The 22,184-nt window shown below is 41.8% G+C and overlaps 1 protein-coding gene and 1 long non-coding RNA gene across 7 annotated transcripts in view; both read left to right on the forward strand.

The window, feature by feature from the left end:
- Positions 1–22,184, forward strand: part of oxr1a (oxidation resistance 1a) — a 189,276-nt gene that overhangs the window by 127,477 nt on the left and 39,615 nt on the right. For 4 of the 6 annotated variants that reach the window (XM_034874031.1, XM_034874035.1, XM_034874030.1 and 1 more), the window contains 3 exons: positions 4,078–4,160; positions 18,637–18,744; positions 20,226–20,339. In XM_034874031.1, coding sequence (XP_034729922.1) covers positions 4,078–4,160; positions 18,637–18,744; positions 20,226–20,339 — 305 coding nt within the window. Of the gene's footprint in view, positions 1–3,508; positions 3,786–4,077; positions 4,161–18,636; positions 18,745–20,225; positions 20,340–22,184 lie in introns of those variants that run through there. The other 2 variants (XM_034874029.1, XM_034874032.1) reach the window with 1 other exon arrangement.
- The window catches only part of LOC117946165, a 13,545-nt gene continuing 11,915 nt past the window's right edge, over positions 20,555–22,184 (forward strand). The window contains exons 1-2 of the long non-coding RNA XR_004656975.1: positions 20,555–20,567; positions 21,405–21,409. This is a non-coding gene — a long non-coding RNA (uncharacterized LOC117946165). The remainder of the gene's footprint in view (positions 20,568–21,404; positions 21,410–22,184) is intronic.

Below are 22,184 nucleotides of genomic sequence, written 5' to 3' on the forward strand. Positions count from 1 at the left end.
CCCCCCCCCCCCCCCCCACATTGAATGAAGTGCAAATAAACTGGACATGACATTTTTATTTAAAGACAACACGCAAACAAATATTGTCAAAAAAGATGATTTCATGAATGTACAAAGTTAAAGTTCTAGTATTTAACAGAACTTAACATTTTGCCATTTTTAACTTTATACCATTTTGTATCTTACTTTTAATTTTTTTTCAAACTCAAAATGAACTATTATTTGAGCACAAACCCATTTAACACAAAATCAGTTAAGTCAATGTGTGTGTTTTAACCAATCTACAGAGCAGTTAAACATAGCCAGCAGCATTTCAAACATCATGGAAGTAAATAAACCATTTCACCAACCATTGGCGCCTTTGGACTGAACTTGTGAGTGAACTCGGAGCGTCTTCTCTCCGCAGTTTGTTTGCCTGAATGACTGAGCACCTCCATGTCTTAACAGGTGCTCCAAATCAGTGCTAATGACTGATCAGGTGCAGAGCAGCCAGTTCGCTGCTGCTGGTGCACTCTGGGAAGTGCAGTTCTATGACAGAGCTTAACAAACAGTGACTGTACAGCTGCCCAGAGCTGCCATGCTCTCCCTTCTCTCCATTGAAGCCTCTATCTTTACAGGCTTGTGATGATGAGCTATGTGCTACAGGTGCCGAAAAATCTATGTTTGGTTCTGCCATTTGTTTTTGTTTTTTTTGTTGAAGTCAAAAAAATGGTGGAAAAGAATCGTGATGTTAATTTTAAGCAAACAAATGGTGATTCATATTTTTTCCTAAATCGTGCAGGCCTACTATACACCCCCCCCCCCCTTACTTTACTCCGATCATTTTCATCAGTTAGCATAGCTTCACGTGGTCAACACCTTTAATCTCACACACCCTGCGGCACAGACACAAAAGAGCAGGTCTAGACCGTACTTTGTGATATTGTTTTACTGATTCCACCAGGAAGCCATGCTTACAATTCAATTCATTTCAATTTTATTTATAGTACCAAATCATAAGTTCTTCTTGAGACACTTTACAGATAGAGTAGGTCTAGGCTACCCTAGTAATTATTTAAGTCCAAACAATTCTAGTAATTCCCCCAAGAGCAAGCAGTGCGACAGTGGCAAGGAAAAACTCCTTTTAGGAAGAAACCTCCGTCAGACCCAGGCTCTTGGTAGGCAGTGTCTGATGGTGCCTGTTGGGGGTGTGATGAACAGTGGCAATAACAGTCACATTAAAGATAATGGAACAGTGACTAAAAGAGTAGTAGTAGTTCATGTCATAGCAGGGCGCTTACAGTATGTAGCGTGGCTCAGCAGGGCATAGCTGGGCGTAGCGGACTCGGCAGGACACCACAGAACGTAGCAGGGTGTAGTGCAGCAGGACCACGGCAACTGCTGCAACCAAGATCTTGGTCCGATCCAATGAAATATGTTGGGCAAAAAAAAAAAAAAAAAACATAAGGAGAGAAGAGACCAGAAAACAGGCTGTTACATCCTGGAGCCGACATCGGTAAACACAAGAAGAAGATCAAATTTGACTATTAAGCACAAGAAGCATCACTAAGTTTAGTTTTCTTTGCCCAGCGGGGAACTTGGTTGGGGGGTTTGCTGGGATCCTAAACAGAACTGTTTTGGCGAGGTAGAAGGTAATATGTGTTAAGCTGAAGACATATTTTAGTATTATTTGTAAACCAAAAAGCAGTGCGCACCTCGGTTATCTGAGCAAATACATGTGTCAGGTCGGTCCTCGGTAGCTGATCAGGACATCCCTGACTACATGATCAGAGCTGATAGTGGGTTCACTTTAATCGTCTCAGGTATTAGACAAATCAACACACAGAACCCAGATCTGTGACAGTAAACAAGAACCTAACCGAGTGAGCAATGTTTGACTCCAAGCTTGGGTACCACTGCTCTAATATTTCTCTAAAATGGATAAGTGCACTTTAAAACGGAGAAAATACAATATGATATGATACAATATCATTGGTGGTGTCCAGCCTCATTTGACAACACAAGTAGTAAATCCATGTATTTGCTAGCTCAATGAACAACGCCAGCAGTATCGTCTTCACTAGACTGATATTTACACCTGAAGCAGCTCGGATTCCCCCTCCCCTCTCACTTTCTGCCAGGCAGTCCTGAGCCCCAGAAATAGCAACACTGGTGTATGACTCATCGATCAAAGACTCCTGATGAGACACTGATAAAGAGACACATTAGCTATGTGCTACAATAACAAAAGGGACACGTTTAGGAGAGGCATCTGAGGGCAGGAGTATGACTGACATAAATCCTTCACTCAAACTTGGTGACCCCCTTCAATCAACTCCTTTCTTGCCCCCCCCCCCCCCCCCCCCCCCCCCCCCCCCCCCCCCCCCCCCCCCCCCCCCCCCCCCCCCCCGCACCCTCCTCTGATCAACAAAGCCTTTTGCCCATTTGCCCATGCGCCTTTCTCTCAGCCATAAGTCAAAGGCTGCCCCTTTTCTAGATCTTCATCCCAAGAGTCCCCTTCCAGTTTCTTTTATCTCCCATCATTTGCTTCTGTCTTTCATCTACTTGCTTCAACATTCCATCCACCCTCCTGCCTTCATCTCCATACTTTCTCCCAATCTCACCCATCCCCCCAACTGCTTCTTCCATCAGCTTCTCTTACATTCTCTGCCTTCTGCCCCGTCCTGTACATTCTAGTACCTTCCAACCCTTCAAGGTCCTTTGTCAAAAATTGGGAAATCCTGAATATTTCTGTTATTATTTTTTTAATAGGGGCGACCCTAAATCTTCACAGAGGCATAAAGTTTCAGTTCAGACCAAAGATTTGCGACAAAACCAGTTGAAACTTGCAACTACTTGAATTGCGCCGTTCTACAATGTTGTGAAACCTGCCGGTTTACACCAATGCAATTAGATGAGACCGTGTATCATCTTCATAGGAACAACTCTTTGTACTTCCATTCTAAGTTCGGGATTTCTTCTGTTTTTTTGGGAAGCTGGATATATCCTTTTTTTGTGTCTAAATATGAAGGTGGATCACATTAGTGAGAGTGAGATGCTTGCTACGGTTGCATTTCTAGTGATAAAAGGGCAATAAAAATGCTTTATTTCTCTGATTCACTGCTTTGTTCTAACGACACTTGCTCTCTTCAGTCACTCTCTAGCTCGCTCGACCACGTTCCCGTGCTCGTTGGCGCTGGTTGAAGCTTCAGCCGAAAACTCGACCAGTTTAAAGTTTGTAACAGATAAAAAAAATGTATTATGAGTCATTTTATTTGTATAGTTATAAAGCAAGGATCATGCCATTTTGGCTAAATGGGGGTGCTCAAAGTCTTATTTTCCATAGAAATACCTGTTTTCTCCCAAAAAGTTAACATACAGCTTATTATGATTCCACATTCAGTCGACCATCGGCAAGACTTGTCAATTCTGATTGGACAATGTAAATTCTTAGTCGGGAGACACCTGAAAATTTTAACGGCGGAAAAAAACTAGAGCTAGCACAACTCTACACCTCCATCCTCTTCCTCAGCTGCCAATCCCCATGCTACATCACCGCCTTACCCAACCAACACGTAGCACTGAGCCCTCCCTTCTCCTTCATCCCCCCTCCAGTTCAGCCCCCACTTTTCTTCTTAGCACCCCTCGCTTCCCCACCGAAGCCATCTTCTTCTCTGCGCGGGCTCACATCCAGAGCGGCGGAGCCCTGATGGAGGTCAGCCTGGTCTCTTTCTGCCGTGAGAGACAACAAGGGGAGGAAGGCAAGGTGAACTGCTCTCAACGGCTATCACTGAGCTGTATGGTGGGTGAGTAGGAAGAAGGGAGAGGGAGAGAGAGAGAGAGAGAGAGAGAGGGGAGGACAACAGTGCGATCGAGGGAGGGAGAGCGAGGACAGGAGGGTAGAAGCAGAGCGAGGGAGAGGGAGAGAGAGAGGGAGAGAGAGAAAGTGGTCCGGCGCTCACAGCTCACATCGCTGGCTGGCTGGCACACTGTTGTCGAATGAGCTGTCTACCCACGGGGCTGGGAAACGGCGGCTTGTGACAAGCTGGGGAAAGGGGAACATGAATGTAATGCGTACCTTGCCTCGCTTGCTTTCAGATACCGGCCAGAAGAAGACTCCAGAGAAGAAGGATGGGAGGCGCATGTCGTTCCAGAAACCTAAAGGGACCGTTAAATATTCTGTGAGTAGCGCAAAAGCAACTCTTTTCTGTCTTAATGTTGTTATGTGTGTTTGATGCTTTTCTGCTCCCATGCTGCTGCTGCTGCTTCTGCGTGTGGGTCTGCTGCTGCTGCTGCTGGTTTCTGGAGCTCTGACTAGGTCTGGTAATATTCCAGCTTTCGCTGTTGTTGTTGTGTGTTGTGGAGGCACCGTGTCCGACCATGCTCGGTAGCTCATTAGTGAGTGGGGAGAGGTATTTTGTAGATTTTGCCAGTGTAACACGTGTACCTCATTCTCCAAATGTTTACATTAAGGACTGCTGGTGTGTGTGTGTGTGTGCGTGCGCGTGCGCGCATGTGCACAGACACAGCGTGCTGTATCTTCTGTGTCCCGTGCAGCAACGCTCAGCTCCGTTTCGCATGTTGACATATAGAAAAGGATAGAGAGGAGTTGTAGCAGCTGTGTGCGTTTCTCTCAGCAGGATCAGACCCGGACAGACAGGCTGTGTATTTGTTTTTCCATTCGTGCCACGTATTGGAGAGCATTCCACCACAGAGTTTTGCTGTGCTCGCGTATGACCTTCCAACTGCGTTGTCATTTCTATTGATTTAGCTGTTGTGTAGGAGAAGGGGAGGGGGGAGGAGGGAGAGGGAGAGAGGGCTCTGGTTCCCTCGCGTGAGCTGAAAATGGAGCCTGTCTCTGCTTTGCCTGGTTGTGTTCTTCAAATGACCCTCAAATCCCGCTGCAGTCTGACTGCTTTTCCTCGCCGCTCTCGCCGTGGCAACGGCATGGAGTGGGATTGCTGTGGCTCTGCTCCGGCGGTCTGCCTGTCTGCAGACGAGAGAGGAAGAGATGATGTGAAGAACGAGAGAGGAAAGGCAAGGGAAGGAAGCGAGTGAGAACAGGGTCTCTCACTGACACTCCGCTCTCTTCACCCAAACTCCAGCTCCAGAAGCCGCTTCACTGTAGCTTTCACTGGGATTGCCTCCCTTTCCCCCATCTCACCCAAAACCTTAGCAACAGAGACACCAGCTCCACCTCTACCTCCTTCCCAACCTGTCCTTCATCCAAGGCCTGCTGATTGACAGGGCCCTTGTTTATCTTCCAGGGACTTGGAACAACCAGAAATCCTCCTACAGGATATGTGTCAGAGCCAAAAGTGTCATGGCCCTGATATGACCTGAGAAATGTAGTGTTTAGAAAAGGGACCATATCTCAATCGCACAGCACACCAATCTTGTTCTTGTCAGCCATCACTATCTCTTCCTCTTTCCTCCTTATTCCCCCCCCCCCCACTAGTTTGTTATTAGTGTGACGGATGGATGCTGCAGCGCCACGTAGCGACAAGACTCTGGGCTGCGGAGAGGGATTAAGGCGATGTGACCAAGCCTCCCGTGCACTGTCAGAGACACATGGTTGCCACTGTCCCAGTGATTGAGAAGTGGCTTTATCTTAAACTCATCTCCCGTGCCGGAGATGGCCAGTGATGTTTCCTTATTTCGCTTGCCAACAGATGCGTTTTTAATCAACCGCCCGGTGGCCACAGGAAAGAGGGGGGTTTCCTCTTATGCCACCTTATCAATTCAATCTCCCCCCCTCCCCCCTCTCCCCCATCTACCTCACACACCGGCTTCTTCCTTTTTCGTATTGAGCAACCCTGCCTAGTCACTGATAACGCACGTCCATTCAGCCAAGTCCAGCTATTGGCTGACCTGCATCCAATTAAAAAAGTGTTTGAAGTCCGTGGGAACAATAGAGATAGATGAGGAGACAGAAGGACGTAGACAGAGAGAGGCAAAGAGCAGCACAGAGGTGAGCTGTTCGGGGGGGCTGGACAGGACGGCCAGTCAAAGTCAAACTAATTGAAGAACAGAGTGCCAGCCACACATATTTATCTCCAGACAAACCAACGTTGTCACACCACAGACATAGATGCTCCAGTTGGGATGCTGTTTTGGATCCACTGGGTGTCTTGACAAACAAATAACTACAAAAAGGTTTGAAAACAAATTTGCTTTGTTCAACTGGGTAGTTTCATAGCTTCAGAAACTGAGGGGGAAATGCACATTTTTGTTTTCGGGCGATGGCTTGTAAAACCACATCAAAAAAGCAATGGGAAAGCCTCACACTCATATTTTTAGTTTTGTAGCTTTGGCCTTCATTTCTATCTGGATCACTTTTTAATCCTCTGATAATTGTGAAACGGTGATAATTCCTCTGACAATAATCATAATATCAAAATCTCAAATTGTGACATCCATAGTTTAGGCACATTATTTTGTGGCAAAACCAAAAGCCCACCCGAATAATATTCCCTCATTACACATGAAACCTGTGCACACAATGATGGTACTTATAGTAGATTGAACCAGAAAGTTGGTCTCTAAACCATAATGGATGTTTACAAGAAACAATTTGTTTGCCATAATTTTCTTCCAAATACAGTATATTAGGATAATGTGAAGGGTTTGTTTAATACCTGTCTGATCAGGGCATCATAGTGGCCCACTTATTCTAAGACTCCGACAATGTAATGATAGCATCCACTGATCCACTATTCTTTTCCTGTCATCTTTCTACTGCTTGCTATCAAATACAGCCCTACAGTATATGTCCCTAAATAATAGTCTGGTCGATTTTCTAACCAATAGCAAACATGGCCAAAACTACAACAATAACCTCTACTTTGTGATAAACTGGAGTTATCCCTTAAGTTGAGTCGTTATTTTTTGGCCTGAGCCGCCCTACACACACTCTGTCTCAGTCTGTTGCAGTGCTCTCAGCAGAACTGGCACAGCAAAGCTCTCATTACATTTTGTATAGTAACACTAGAGAGCAGTTTTATGGGAAAGGCTGTCTCGATTCCAGTTTGTAGGCCGCGAAGAAAGAAGGAGGTTGTCAGCATTCCTGGTGTTTTCATTCTGGCCAACAACATGATCAGTCATGATCAGCTGCATGTGTTCCCGTGGGTGGTAGTAAAACATTGGTCATGGCCCTCAGTCATTAAATACATGCGTGCTCACTTTTTCAACATGTGGGTTGGGCTATCAACTATCACATGATGATGATTACATTTCCTATCGGATGGATTACTAAGACATTTTGAGCACACATTTTTACATTAATCAGGGTGAATTATTATACGTTTAGAGATCCACCAACAAAGTGTTTTCCAAAAATTATCTTCAGGTTTCTTTCTTGAAACAGAGCAGACAGACAGAACACCTGATGCACCGCAATCAGCTGTTTTTTTGTGAAGGGACGAGACAAAAAGAGAAAGAGAGAAACAACGCTGCATTGTTTAGACTGGGAGATTTGCAGTCAAATCAGGCTCATTTGCTTTGGTAATTTGCCCCCCCCCCTATAAGTGGTGCACCCCCAAGTTTGGGAACCACTGCCCTAAGGTGTAGTGCCATCACCAGGTCGCTTATATATATTTTGCTGTGTGGCCAAAACACTTGCAAAACCAATGACACTCCTATCAGCCTCAGCTTTACTTTGTCTAAGTAATAGATAGAAAACCTTGGTGAACATGGCAAATTGCCTTATTAAACATCAACTGCTGTGGCCAAGTACAGCTTAACAATTCTGTTAAAGAACTGCTGTATATGACATAGAGTTTGATCCAGATGTGAGGAGCCAACAGTCTGCAGACTAAATGGATTCCTGCTGGGCTTAAAGGAAGTCCTGTGGGCTTTAGAGGACTTGCGGACATTTGATGAGTCATACGCTAAGCGGCAGGTGTGTGTGCACGTTCACAAAGAGAGACACACACATCGGCAACAATCTCAACTCTGCACCCTCCTGACAATCAGTCACTCTTATTGCATTATTCACCACTGGGTAGGCGAGGAGATCCCAGTGTTTCAGCTCTTTCACAGCTCCCTGTTTGAGAGTCGGAGAAAGAGTCAAAGTGGGATGAGAACTCAGGGTTGGAAGGGTCTGTGGATGGCAATGTTTAAAAAGATGGAGGAGGGGATAAAGGGGAATGCATATGGAATGCATCTATTTAGAGACAGCAACTAAGACAACACCCAGATGTCAGCATCTCACTCTGTTCCCTGTATGTCAAAGCTTTCTTATAAGAAACTAGTGCTCCGGTTCCACCTTCATGTTGGAGCCTGTGATTCCTGTTAGTTACCCAGAGGGAAAAGCTTGAGAGGCAAAACATGGTTTTTCAGTTGTCTTTTCATGAATCATTGATCATTCCAATCACTCATTGGTTGTTTTTATTTTAACACATTGTGTTAACAAGCTAGGGGACTTCTCGGGCCAAATCAGCCCTTAGCCAGAGGGTTCGAGCCAGAGCATACTTTTATAACAGTGACCCTTTTAAAACATCAAATGCCCCATCACTACAACCTTCCTGGGCCCAATTGTCCACATAAAGCCAAGGGCCGTATCAATGCTGTTAGCAGGCTTCTCCTTTTCAGATTTGATAAGCTAGAATACTTTGTTAGTTAGCCAAGCTACAAAACGACTTGGCTGTTAATTCCACTTTTAAATGTAATGATTAGAGTAATGAAAAGGTACATTTAAGTTTCCCAATGATGTAGCTAGTAACACTTAAAATGAACTACAGTAAATTGACCTGGCTTCTCTAGATACAGATGAACTTGGAAGTTGACTAAAATATGTGTCCATGGCACACCAATTTAGCCCGGATGGAATGACAATACTTTCCAACCCTGTTTTTAAATCCATATGATTTCATGAATTCTTAAAATTCTCGTTTCTTAAAGAAACAAAATGTGTTCCATGTCTATCCGTTATCCAGTCGTTTTAATGTTAATTTGCAGCACTCACCATGTGTACATTGTATTGTTTATTGTCCCTCCAAAAGAAAATTACATTGACCCTCTCCCACAAAACCCTGGCTCAAATACAGCCTGAGCTTTGGCATTTCAAAGTTTAAATAGTGCGTCTCTTTTGGCTTTGCCGCTTCTTGCGTGTCATTAGATCCCTGCATATGTGTTGGTAGATCAGCGGGAAATCTAACAAAGCCTGAAGCAGGAGGTCATCAACTGTCACAAGGAGGAAGAGTGAAACAGACAACTTGTTCTGTGCCCCATTGAAATGGACAGAATGATGTGACTTTCTCCTCGGTCACTTATAGAGAGTCTAAATATAGTTCTGCAAACAATCAGCTAGGCTGTGGTCGCACACAATAAACATGCCATTAGGGTAGTAACGACAAAGTTGCTATGGCAACTGTCATGCTAAAGCTGGGCTTCATGCTTCATTGTAAAATGAGAAGCGATAGCTGTTTTAATATGGCATTACGGGTGATTAAACTGTACACCGTAGAGTTTTATCTCTAGGTTGGTGACGACACAGTCGATTTATTGTGATGATTATGGTTTGGAAAAAAGAAAACAATTTCATTAAGAATCCAAGGTGGTCTCAGTGCAGAAAATGGTCCTTACGTAAAACTGTGGATCAGCCAACAGCTGTCAATTGTTACCTTTTTAACAGATTTCTACTTAAGAATCCAACCAAGAATCCGTAGCTCTGCTTCTTATTTCCTTCGTTTGTCTTTTGCAGTAGCACTTATCGATTTGCTCTCATGTTCCATACTTAAAGCTCCTACCAAGATGCCAGTGGACTCTTTAATGGAACTAATGGTCTTTGGCTGTCCAGCCGACTGCCCTTGTTGAATCTGTGTGTTCTCTCCTGTTCAACAAGAGTGACCATTAGCTAGATGTCAGTCACTCTCAAGATGGCTGTCACGGCCTTCCTCTACCCTTCTGCTCAGAAGGACAGATGTCGCCCTAACGGGAAGAGGCTTAAATATTCATCCCCAGTTTCAGATGAATAATGGGTATTATTGATCTGGAGGATGGGAAGATAGGGTGTACCTGTCATTAGTGGCTATGCTCCTGATTGTGATTACTCTCTAGTTTCCTTTTCCTCCCTCCCTCGTTCTGCTGTCATTGTGTCAATATGAGGCCTTTATCAGTGGGTCACATTTGCATGTCCCCTCTCCTCTGCCACTTAATTGAGTTAGAGATAGCTCGTCTTACAGTACAATCAATGGCTACATCTTTTAGCAGTGTTATCCCTAGGTTTGTCAAAGAGGGTGGATTTAGCGGGGGGTTAAGGGGTCTTCTCTTAAGAAAACGTGACGTTATTCTATAAAAAATGCATTTTTACACATCATGTTGGACTAATTGCACGACCGCTCTCCTCTGCCACTTAATTGAGTTAGAGATAAATCCTCCTACAGTACGATCAGCGGCTGCATCTCTTAGCATCTCTAGGTTTGTCGAAGACTTAGGTGAACTAGAAGAAGTCCACTGGGGACTGATTACAATTATTAGATCTAAAAAACAGTCTTTGTGTCTTTTTATAATTTTTCATTCATTCAGCCTGGGTGCTGCACCTATACCCTGTCACGGCAGGGAAAACCTTGTTATAGGTTGGTGGAGTTGCAGTTACTGTATGTGTATGTGTCATTTTAGTGATCCCTTGGTGGTTCTGTGACGTAAAACGCTGCTTGTGTTGTGAACTTTCCTATGTAGATGTAGTGATTCATTAAGCTTTAAAGGCAAACTGGAATCAGACTATAATTACACCACTTTTAGTGCCAAGATCAGCCCACCACCTGGCTTTGCCAATGTTTACTTCATTGAACAGCAAGATATTTTTATCCATATTGATTGGCTGCGATCCTAAAACGAAGAACTACCAGAGCAGCTATTTGATGCAAGAGCCAGTAGCTGTCATTAAGTCAGGGTAAACTTTAAAATAGCTATGTTTGAGAGCAAAAGGCAGAGGATTTGTCAATATATGTCTAATAGGTGACCCTATAGCACAATGCTGAAGAAGTACCATATAAAAACAGTTGTTTTAGCAGCTGTAAATGTCCTGTAGACCTGAATGTCCTGCAGGTCAGCTTTGTGCTGAGCAACAGAGGAGCTATAAAGCTAAAAATAAATAGTTCATGGAGGAGACGGTAGCTAATAGCACCTAGGGAGAATCGATGCCCTGTGCTGAAGCTGCCTGGAAGAAAGGCTCTGACGCTATACGAGACCTGCTTATTATTAACTCCTTCTGTTCAAAAAGGAGAACTCCTGTCGTCTCCTAAAACAAGACTTAATACAATTTGAAATCATTTTCCAGTCATAAACACTACAGTACGGCTTTATAGAGCTGATTAGATGACAAATCGTCAGGGACCTTAAAGGCCCAGTGTGTAACGTGTTTAGTTGTTTGTTATCAAAATGCCGTTCCTATTGGCTTGAAATTTTACATTTCCATATTCATGAACTGGGGTAGACGCTCCATAGTCATGCGCCATCTTCAAATAAGTCAGGAAGGGACACACAGGACATAGTGCTCCACCTTTCGTTTTCGCTGTCACATGATACACTCACAGGTGCTGCTAATCTAATATTGGGAATCATGGCTTCCCTGCCCGATGTCAAAACGTCACAGTTATAACATTCAAAGAGATATTTCTCTCTTGCACAATTTAACAGTTTATTATTTACAATTTACATCACAACAATGTAAACCCTGCCACACTGGATTTAATTTCGGAATCTGCTCCGCCATTTCTTAAAGAAAAAAGAAAAACTCAGATCAGTGTCAATTCTGCAATCATCTTCCATTCATATCACCCAAATGATGTGTGCAATGTGCATCATATGTACTTTGTACTTTCATAGTACAATAAACCTGAAAAGTAGCCATTGAAAGAAAGTTCTTGATTTTTATTTTAAGACTGCGTGATGCTAGTGGTGGAGGGGCAGTGGAAAGGAAGTGCACGGAAACTGCAGTGTCTCTAGCAACACATAGTGGCCTGTGGACGCCTGTCTGTAAATAATGCGGTAAAAAACTATCGGTGAACGCAGCAGCCGCGTATCGGCAAATGCTAATACACGAAAAAACGCAAATGTCTGCCTGATATATCAGCCGGCAAATAAAATCAGTCTATCACTAATTACAACCACTAATACTCAATGCTAGATAGTATTACGACCATGTATGCTCAAATCTCTCTTGGTATAGTAAACAGTGATAGTTTCAGTGCTCACTGTGCACAAAATATTAATGTGTTATTTATCTATCACAAGTTCCCAACAGACAAGTGATCCCAGCAAAGTAAAAGGTCAAAAGACATTGAGTTGTCCTCTCCCTGTTGTTTAATTAATGTAAAGTGCATGATATAATTATTGATCCTGTGGCCCGGGACCATAATTTGGGAAGATTATACGATTATGAAACCTAATAACCACTACCTAATACCTTATAACCGCTGCCAATGCCAAAAAAAATACACGTGCATGTAGGAGTAACATACATGATCCTTTATTGTTAACAGATACATAAAAAAGCAATAAATCAACTAAAATAATTAATATATTCTTTGAAAATTCTGCCATACATTTTACTTTTATATAAGACTTTATATTTTGCCCTCATCACTGACTTGATCAGCCATTTCTAATAAACTCAACAACTGCATTAATATGTTTATCAAACCTTTAACAATATAAAAAACTGTCTTCATACACACACTATAACCATAACAACGACTGTCACATGAATAATCATACAGATGATAATGGTCACAATGTTGACCATTGAAATGCCAATGAAAAGGCACCGGGATGCTGCTCTGGAGCAGGTTAGCTGTGCAGAATATATCTCCACCGTAACGTATGTGCCTCTGCTTTCATGAAACCGTGTCACGGTTAAATTTAACCAGGATAACTGCAAAGTTCCGTCTTAGTCGGCTTTCTAGGTTTTGTAAAAAAAAGCTTGCAGTTTCAGAAACCAGGATATGATGTCCACACCCAAGAAATAGTTGCTGAAAAGGCAATATTGTGGTTGTCTCATTTAAAATGCATCCTGATGGTATTCACATATCCAAAATGACTGGAATTTGTCATCTGATCACTTAACTTTGTGTATTTATACATCTTTGTCATGTTGCTATGTATATCACACAAGATGGGTCTGTAATAACCTTCATTTCTAAACCTGACAGCCATGAGCTTTGGCCATGTCTTCACTGCCCTGGTTGCTGTGCAACCTCCATTTAGTTAAATCGTAACTTTGATCAAATTATTAAATTAAATCTGGCCTGATGAACAAGCAGTGAAGATATAACGGTATCAAATAGCATTTTAAAATATGAAGGATGCCTTCAAATTTGATTTGTTTCTAAGAACTGATCAAATTAACATTTAATCTAGTAGGACAATTTAATCATCTCTACAAACTGCTGTTATTGTGTATCTCCACTTTGACCCTTCAAGGAGATCTGTCTGTGAACAGGGCAAAAATAGACATCTGGATTAACAGGCAGTCTGTGTAAAGCATTGGCATTTTTCCTTGTCACTTGCTACACTAACTGAACTACTAAATTGGCCACAACTTCATTCTACCTGGTGGTGTTGTGTGTTCACCAAAACGTTTTCCCTGCGTAAGTTAAAGGAGAATTCAGGTTGATTCCAACACAGATCTGTGGTTTGTATATTTTGACGTCTGTCCGTAGAGAGAAAAAGGAAAACAATCGGCGCTGCCAACACCGTGTTATCCTCCTGCTAGAATTAGCACCCAACAGGCTTCAACAGGGCAAGTTTTAAACCTGTTTTTAGCCTCTAAACATATTCAAAATGTCATTAAAAGTGCCTACCCATGTGCAGTGATTCCTTCCGAGTGAACTTAGTGAATATGTCTGCAGTTAATGTGACAGAAATACATGAAAGTTGTGTTAATTCAGCTGGGTTTAGTTCCTGTGTTGAGACAGCGGTTCGAGACCTTAGGGACCGTCTACAAACTACAACACAGAAAAGAGATAAAACAAAAATATGTAGGCTATCAATTTAATGATTAAAGAATGTAGTGTTTCCAAACGTACCTCAATTATAACTTGTCTCCTGCTAGTTCTACTATAGCACTTACTTAAAAAAAATTTGTATATGCTTATTTTTGAAAATATGTTTGTATCTCTTTTTGGTGTTGTAGTTTGTAGACGGTCCCGAAGCAGTCCTCGCAGTAGCAACACAGACACCAAACAGAGCTGAATCAGCACAACTTTCGTGCAATTCTTTCGCATCTACAGCAGTCAGATTCCCTGTGTTCACTCAGAAGGAATCACTGCACATGGGTAGGCACGTTTAATGACATTTTGAACATGTTAAGAAGCTAAAACATGTTTAAAACTTGCCCTGTTAAAGCCTGTTGGGTGGTAACTCTAGCGGGGGGAGAACACAGTGTAGACAGCACTGATTAGTTTAATTTTTCTTCAAATTTACAAACAACAAAGCGACGTGTTGGAATCAATCGGAATACTCCTTTAATGTTTTGTCGCATATTTCTACCCTCCAAACACCACCAGCATGGTGAGGCACTGAGCGTCTATTCTGCGCTAAGCCCTGCACGTTTGGAGTTTTCTGCTTGTCGCTGAGAGTTGAGAAATGTTAATGTTAGAAATGTTATGGCTAAAAGACTGTGGTTGTCACTGTCACTTGATAGGTGGGACAAATACCAGAAAGACTACTGCTGCGGATATTCTGGATCATAGCGACCACACTCAATCAAGGCGTGAAAAAACAGCTGCGCCTCCAGGCCGTTTTCGGAAGAGCCAACCCAAACTTTTAAGTTACTCGCTAGCGTTAGCTAGCTAGCTTTGTTGGCAGAACGCCGAACAGGACATTTTTAGGCAACACTTGATGAAGCTTGAACACACAATGTAATGGTTAACATTGCTAAGCCTCTGTTCTGATTGACAGGTCGGCACATAGCCATGCCCTAAAGCATCCGCTGCCTTATCATCAATTTTAAAATAAATGGGACCATAATTTACAAAAGGAACATCACGCTGTAATGTGGAAGATGTTAAACTAGCTTTTGAGGCCATAAACTTGTTTGGAAAATGTTTACTTATATAAATCGAGCAATAAATCAAGAGTTATTTGTTTTTAGTCCACATAGTATAATTGTCAGGGGAAGTCTAAAGGTTTGCATTTGGTCTTCACTTCAGCTTAATCTGGTAACATCCATTTGCAACCAGTTACCTGCCTGCATAGTACTCAATCTCCACCCATCCCATCATCATCTGCAGTGTACTGCTCACTGTGAAACTACTATCTCCGTCAGCCCTGCACAGCATTTCCACCCAGTCCATACTGCACAACACATCCCTGCTCTGCCTTGTTCACTGTTGACAAAAATGTCTCACTTTGCTGAGTCATGGCGACTGGATCCCAGCAGTGTGACTGACCTCAGCTCTGATTAATGTGTTCCCCCAGCGGGTAGGGCATCCAAGTCTAGTGTAGTCAACAATCTGGGCCTTGGTTTAGCACTGAGCCCACTCTCAGCCCAGTGTTGTCTAACCTGAGTAGTCTTTATAATCCCGCCTAAATTATGTCAAGCAGACATTTCACCTCCAAAACTTAGAGAGCTGTGCTCCGGAGCCAAAAAGAATTGACACAGCAATATTACTGTCACCCTGCTTTCATGTTGATAAGTCTTTTACTAGCTATTTCTGTTGGATTTCAGCCTTCATTAGCTATTTATTTGATATTTTTATCATATGACTGGATGCTCATGAAGGGTTTTTTCTCTGAGACGTTTCCTCTAGTTGCCTGGAGTGGGCTTGCTTCAGACAAAGCCTCATTGGGGATGGGTGTTTAATCATTGAAAATGACACCCATATTTAGTACCAGAGGCATGGACTAACATTGTGCTAAATTAGATTTAAAGAAGATTTATAGCGGATTCAAATACAATACTTAGCCAGCATGCCTTAAGAGTTTTCTGCTGGGTTTTACATGTTTGATTGTCAAGCGTTCCTTCTTCTTGCTGGGAATGCACCAGCAGTGTTTTCCACCATGACTGAGAGGAAACCTACTACGTATTTGTATTCAAATTCAAAGACTGATTTCTCTACAATCCTATCTCCACAGTCCTAACCTGGCTTCATTTCACTACAACCCAGTCAACAGCTACGTTGTCCTGTCCCCAACCTTGGCCCCCGTTTCCAAAGCCCTGCTATGTCCCATCATCAGGAGATGCTCAAGCTAACAGGCTAAATAGCACACATACAAATATTTGTTTTTGTCTTTGAGCCGTAAGATTCTTCAGGATGATGCCATACGGCATACGCTTGTTCTCGCTAAATCAAGACCACTTCATGTATGTCAAATATTTGAAATACGAAATCCTTAGAACTCTGGTTCAAATCAAATATTAGTCCATGCAAACTTACTCTCAATGTTTCTGAGTGTAATACAGCAAAAAAAGGCTGTAGCTTCTTATTTTTCACTTCGCATTGACTTTTAGTTGCTACCTGGAGACATAACATTTTGTTTTTGGGGCAAGAGTTAGTGCACGTCATTATTAATGATATTAACTGTGAAAACATTCACTGGTTGTTAAAGGCTTCTACATTTTTGGGATTTTCTGCTCCCTCCCCTCGATGTTGCTAGGCGTTGACTTACCACGATCCTCTCATGTCATGTGTAACTAACTAGCACACAATGATTCTGTGTAACTGATGATCCAGTCTGTCTTGGTTTTCCTTTTCTCAACTACCTGTTGATGACTGTGCTGTATCGCTGGTGTGGTGCACGAATATCCTCCTTGAAACCATCTGTGTGCCTTGGTGTTTTTATAGGACTGTTTGCACGCACTCTCTCTCTCTCTCTCTCTCTCTCCCTCTCATTCTCTCTCTCTCTCGCTCTCTCTCACACATACACGATAGATCCACACAGACTGAAGCTGTCCCATGACTGAAAGAAAAAAAAACTACAACACACAGTGTCATTATCCTGTCCTAATTATACATGGCTCAGAGTCATCCCCGCCTGCACATTTCTCACATACACAGGCTCTTTCTGACATGGTTGTCGTCCTTATTTGGAAAGTAGAAGCTCCCGCTGGGCATTTAAGATGCTTAACTAGTTCAGACACCTGCAGCACGTCTCTGTTGTATGGATTTTAACTGGTGGGGACAAGCTAGTGCACCTGTGTAAAACTGCAGGGTGCAGCAGCTGAGCACAGGATGTTGCCGCTACAGCAGCCTGTATTAAGGGGAAATAAGCAGTTTTTTAGCTTAAGTTACCGTTGTCTTTTTAAACAGTTTATTTTGCTAACATTAGCCTGCACTAGCATCCAGGATGGGCTTCCACACAGGGGGGAAATACCATGGTGGATGTGCTGGTCATGAACAGGTTTTTTTTCATATCATTGGTGCCTTACCCCACAAAGTAATATTGCATCAAATGCTCCTTGGCCTTGGAAGTAATGCTTGGTTACTTCTATAGATAGGAAGCTAGTTAGCCATGCATGCAACAATAACAACAATTAGGGCTCGGTATTGGTATGTGTACTCAAAACCTTTTTGAGGTATCTACCAAAATAGTCTACAGTGGCTTGAGAAAGTTTACACACCCATGCTAAAGTTAATTAATAGTATCCTGATCCATGAAATAACTGGCCTTCAAAAATGAAAATCAGCCTGCCACTATGGGAATTTAACATAGGGGTGTGTATACTTATGCCCCCTGTATTTTAATAAAGAACATTTATTTATTTACAATACATTATTCATTCACTAAATGTTTTGAATTAAGACATTAAGATCAATTGCCAAAAGATATTTTTTAATCCTCTTTTTAATCAACTTTAGTCTGGGTGTGTAAACTTTCTCAAGCCACTGTATAACTTCCAGGGTTGCTCCACAAAAAAAAAATATATATATATATATATATATATATATATATATATATATATATATATATATATATATATATATATATATATATATATATATATATATATATATATACATAAACAATATTTGAAAAAATACAATCAATCAAACAAAGTACTCTTTTGGTATTGGTATCACTTAAAGGGTACTTGCAATTCTTTAAACAATACCCAGCCCTACTGACAATTGCAGCTTAGTTCTTTGATCCAGTTCTTACACGTTTCCTCTTGTGATTTTGGTCTTGGAAAGGTTGAAACATGAAGCTTGACACACCTGCTGTGCCGTGGGAAACTATGAAGCGCTTTTTGTTTTAACTAGACTTGACTGAATGATTCAATAAACGATTTATTAAATAATTGACGGATCAATTAATAAAGAAAAGAATGAATTCATAGTTGTAGTCTTCATGTACAGAGTATTTCTTGTTTAAAATTGGAGGGGGAAAAGTAGATGTAGCCACCTGAGTGGTTCACAAGATAACACAAGACTGTTGCTGACATTCATGTCAGTTCATATTTCTGCCAGTAACAACACGTTGTGTATGAATTCTAGCATATCATCTCAAAATCTAACGGTAAAACATTGAAGTAATAATTTCACAGCTCTTATTATTCCACTATGCTCTCTCTGTTTCTCTCTCTCCGTCTTTAATGATCTGTGTTACATTATTAATTCTTCCCTGTACATTTTTTGTGGAAATGCCCTGAACAGAATCAGCAGTGTGATTTTTATTTTCTGTGTGTGTCCTCTCTCTTGTTTTGTGGCCCAGGTGGAATCGCAGGACACGTTGAACAGCATTGCGCTCAAGTTTGACACCACACCCAACGAACTGGTTCAGCTGAACAAGCTGTTCTCCAGAGCAGTGGTGCCTGGCCAGGTGTGAACCGCCGTGCACGCCTTCACTGATACATTCAGCCTCATCACTTCATTCCCGTCCTTCAGACACCTCAGGCCTACCATCTTCTCACAAACCGGTCAATCTCACAGCAGCTGCTGTCGACAGTCCATAATGCATTGGCAATGGTGTGTCACTGAACATTTTCCACTGTGAATGTGGGAGTCTAGGTGGAGGAATTGGACGTAGACGTTATTTTGGGAACATCACATGCTGCATGTGTTTATCCTCCTAGTTTCTCAGAGGAACTTGCTAACTTAAAGGTCACATCCCTGCAATCCGTATCCCCACTTAATCAGCTGCTAATTACAGTGCCAGTCAACCCATTAGGATGCAATTAATTGCAAAGGACCTATTTTGTTTCTAAATAAAGGTATAATTATATGTGTCAAGTCTCCCAAAAATGCGTTAGTTCTGACAATGTGACGCAAACTACCCATCTTTAGGCCTCTAAACACACTGCCAGCTTCCCTGGCTATTTATCTTCGTCTATTCTTTGTTTTCAGCAAAAGACCCCAAATTCTAATTTAGTTTTTCAATGGAGGAAAGCAACAAACAATATAAAATGACATGACCCATATTTATTTTTTGGTCTCTGTACAGATTAAACAGACCGGTTATAACGTGTTAATTAGTCAGTTTTAAAAGTCCCGGTAAGACTTTTCCTAATATTTGGACAGAGCTGTTTCACCCTTTCAACAGTCTTAATGCTAAAAAAAACGTGTCCTGGCTGTAGCTTCATACTAAATGAGCAGCTGTGGGAGTGGTATTGCTCTCAGCATGAGCGTGAATAAGTATATTTTCCAAAAAGATCAAACTATTCCTTTAGTATATGTTTATTGCAACCCATAGATGTACACATTCCATCAATATAGAAATACAGCTGGCACAATTCGTTGATTCATCAATTAGTCAATCAACATTTTATAAGCAAATAATTCCAAAATTGTACTCGTTCCAGCTTGTCAAATGCATAAATATCCAAATTTTCCTCTGTCTTCTGTTGTAAAAATAAATATCTTTGGGTTTTGGGAATTATGTTAATAATTATGTTAATTATGTTAACAATCGACATATCAATAAATAGTGACTATAATTGGTAGTTGCTGTCCTACATATATCAAAATCGAATTGAAACATGGCAAAGAAATGCGTTGACTACAGTCACTGTATGTGTTCTAACTGCATGAAAAAGTTAAAATCAGTTCACATTACTGCCAATTCTGACGCGTTCACGTGACATCATCACCGTCACTTTCCCTTTCTCTCTTTATCCCTGTCAGTGCCATGAGGCTATTCACGTGATTACATCTCATTTGCCTTGTGAAACGTGTGTGTATGTGTGTGTGTGTGTGTGAGAAATTCTTTATCTCCTTCCCCTCTGCGTGCATGTGTGGTGTATGCAATGCGTGTTTGCACAAAGGCAGTGCCTGTGTCAATACAGCCATGGATTGTGTTTGCAGGTTCTGTATGTTCCTGATCCCGAGTACGTCTCCAGTGTCGGAAGCTCCCCTTCCCTCAGTCCCATCAGCCCCCTGTCTCCCACCTCCTCAGAAGCTGATTTAGAGAAGGCAACGGTATGTCGACCACACCTCTGATCTGCACAACCTTACACACTCAATAGAATTCTCTCCTAACTGCTGTCATATTATTCACAGATAAAAGCAAGAACTGTATGAACTATTTCAACAATATACTAAGAGAGGTAGATTGTAGAATCTTTATTAGATAGTCACTAAGTACATGCAAAAGAAAAGATGGGATGTTTTTTAATAGCCTCAGGGGAATCTATGAACATTTTAATTGTTTGCGGTGGACCATTCTTTTCCTTGATTTTTCACTACAATAAATAAGGACATCTGCGAACAGAAAAGTGCTAAATGCTGGATATACCAAATGTCACACACACACATAAAGCGAAATGTCCTTCAACCACTGCTGTCAGATGTCATTGATATGATGTCATTGTCAGCCTAAAGGTGAACATCCAACATGATGTGTTATGGTGTCGAAGGCAGAAAAGACAATAGGTGCAATTAAGCCCAATTTATGGTCCCGCATTAAATTGATGCTACAGCCATCCTTAAAGGGGAACATCCAAGACGATCTGTCATGCTTTCAATGACAGAAAAAAGAATGTATGTGATAATTTCCAAGGATAAGTCAGACAATAAAACCTGCCTAGTATTTTCCAAGACCAGGACAGGAAGTGTACTTCATTTCAAATCAAGGACATACTGTACAGTATGTGTTGCTTCACAATAATGGCTTTTTTTTTTCTCTTCTTCACTCTAGTTGAGGCACTTCTTTTGAGACTGTGAAATGATTTATTCTAGTATATTGACCAGGATAATATCTGTGGTCTTGCTATTATGCTTTCAGGTTTTCTCTAACTGAGTACATTATGAGAAGGAGGACTTTTAATCACACAACTACACAAATGTCATTGACATCATGGCCCAATATTTATTTCCATTGCAATTCTTGAAGCACAGGCAGAGAGGATGCGGGAGTCCAGGGGTCCGTTTTAGGAAGGACTTTTAACAAACTCTGAGACTAACCCTGATCTATCGGTTGATTTACCCTGAGATGGGAGTTTTTGGTTCTAGAACAGCTGATTAGAGTTGGTTCAATCCACTCAGAGTAGGTTCACTCAGGGTTTAGCGTGTGCACGACCACAATAAAATTGCAGCATAATAATAATGTATACCCTTTATTGATCCCCTATGGGGAAATTACAATTTACACACAGGTTTGAAATACACACACATGCTCAGGTCCTATACATGCACTAAATGGAGAGATGTCAAAGTGAGTGGGCTGCCAGCTGGACCAGCACCCTGGGTAGATTAGTGGGGTTTTGTGCCTTGCACAAGAGCCCAGGAGGTGAACTGGCATCTCTCCAGCTACCAGTCCACTACGCCGTACTTTTGTCAAAACAGGGATTTGAACCAGTGATCCTCCAGTTCCCAACCCTACTCCACTATAGACTGAGCTACTGCCACTCTTGAATAGAGCATGAGACTGCGATTCACCAGCGTGAATCGTGTAATGGGTCCTGTGTGCAAAAAAGTAAACTACTACTAATCCCATTCTGAGGTTGCAGCACCGTCTTTACTAGAATTAGGATTTACAATCATTTATTTCTTTTTAATGGCTTTTACTGGTTTATGTCCAGGGAACGCTACACAAACATTTAAAAAATTGTTTCATATTGAGTCACACGCTTCTGACAGCGCTTTGCTATACAGTGGCTTTACTAATACTGTATGCTCCGCATCAACAATGTTGTAAAGGAAAAAATGTAATGCAACACAAAGAATGTGCTGGGATGTAGACTGCCAAACATGGTTAATCATATAGTCTGCCTAACATGGTTAATCATATAGTCTGTCTAACATGGTTAATCATATAGTCTGCCT

Source organism: Etheostoma cragini, chromosome 6 (genome assembly GCF_013103735.1).
Source record: "Etheostoma cragini isolate CJK2018 chromosome 6, CSU_Ecrag_1.0, whole genome shotgun sequence".
NCBI classification, from domain to species: domain Eukaryota; kingdom Metazoa; phylum Chordata; class Actinopteri; order Perciformes; family Percidae; genus Etheostoma; species Etheostoma cragini.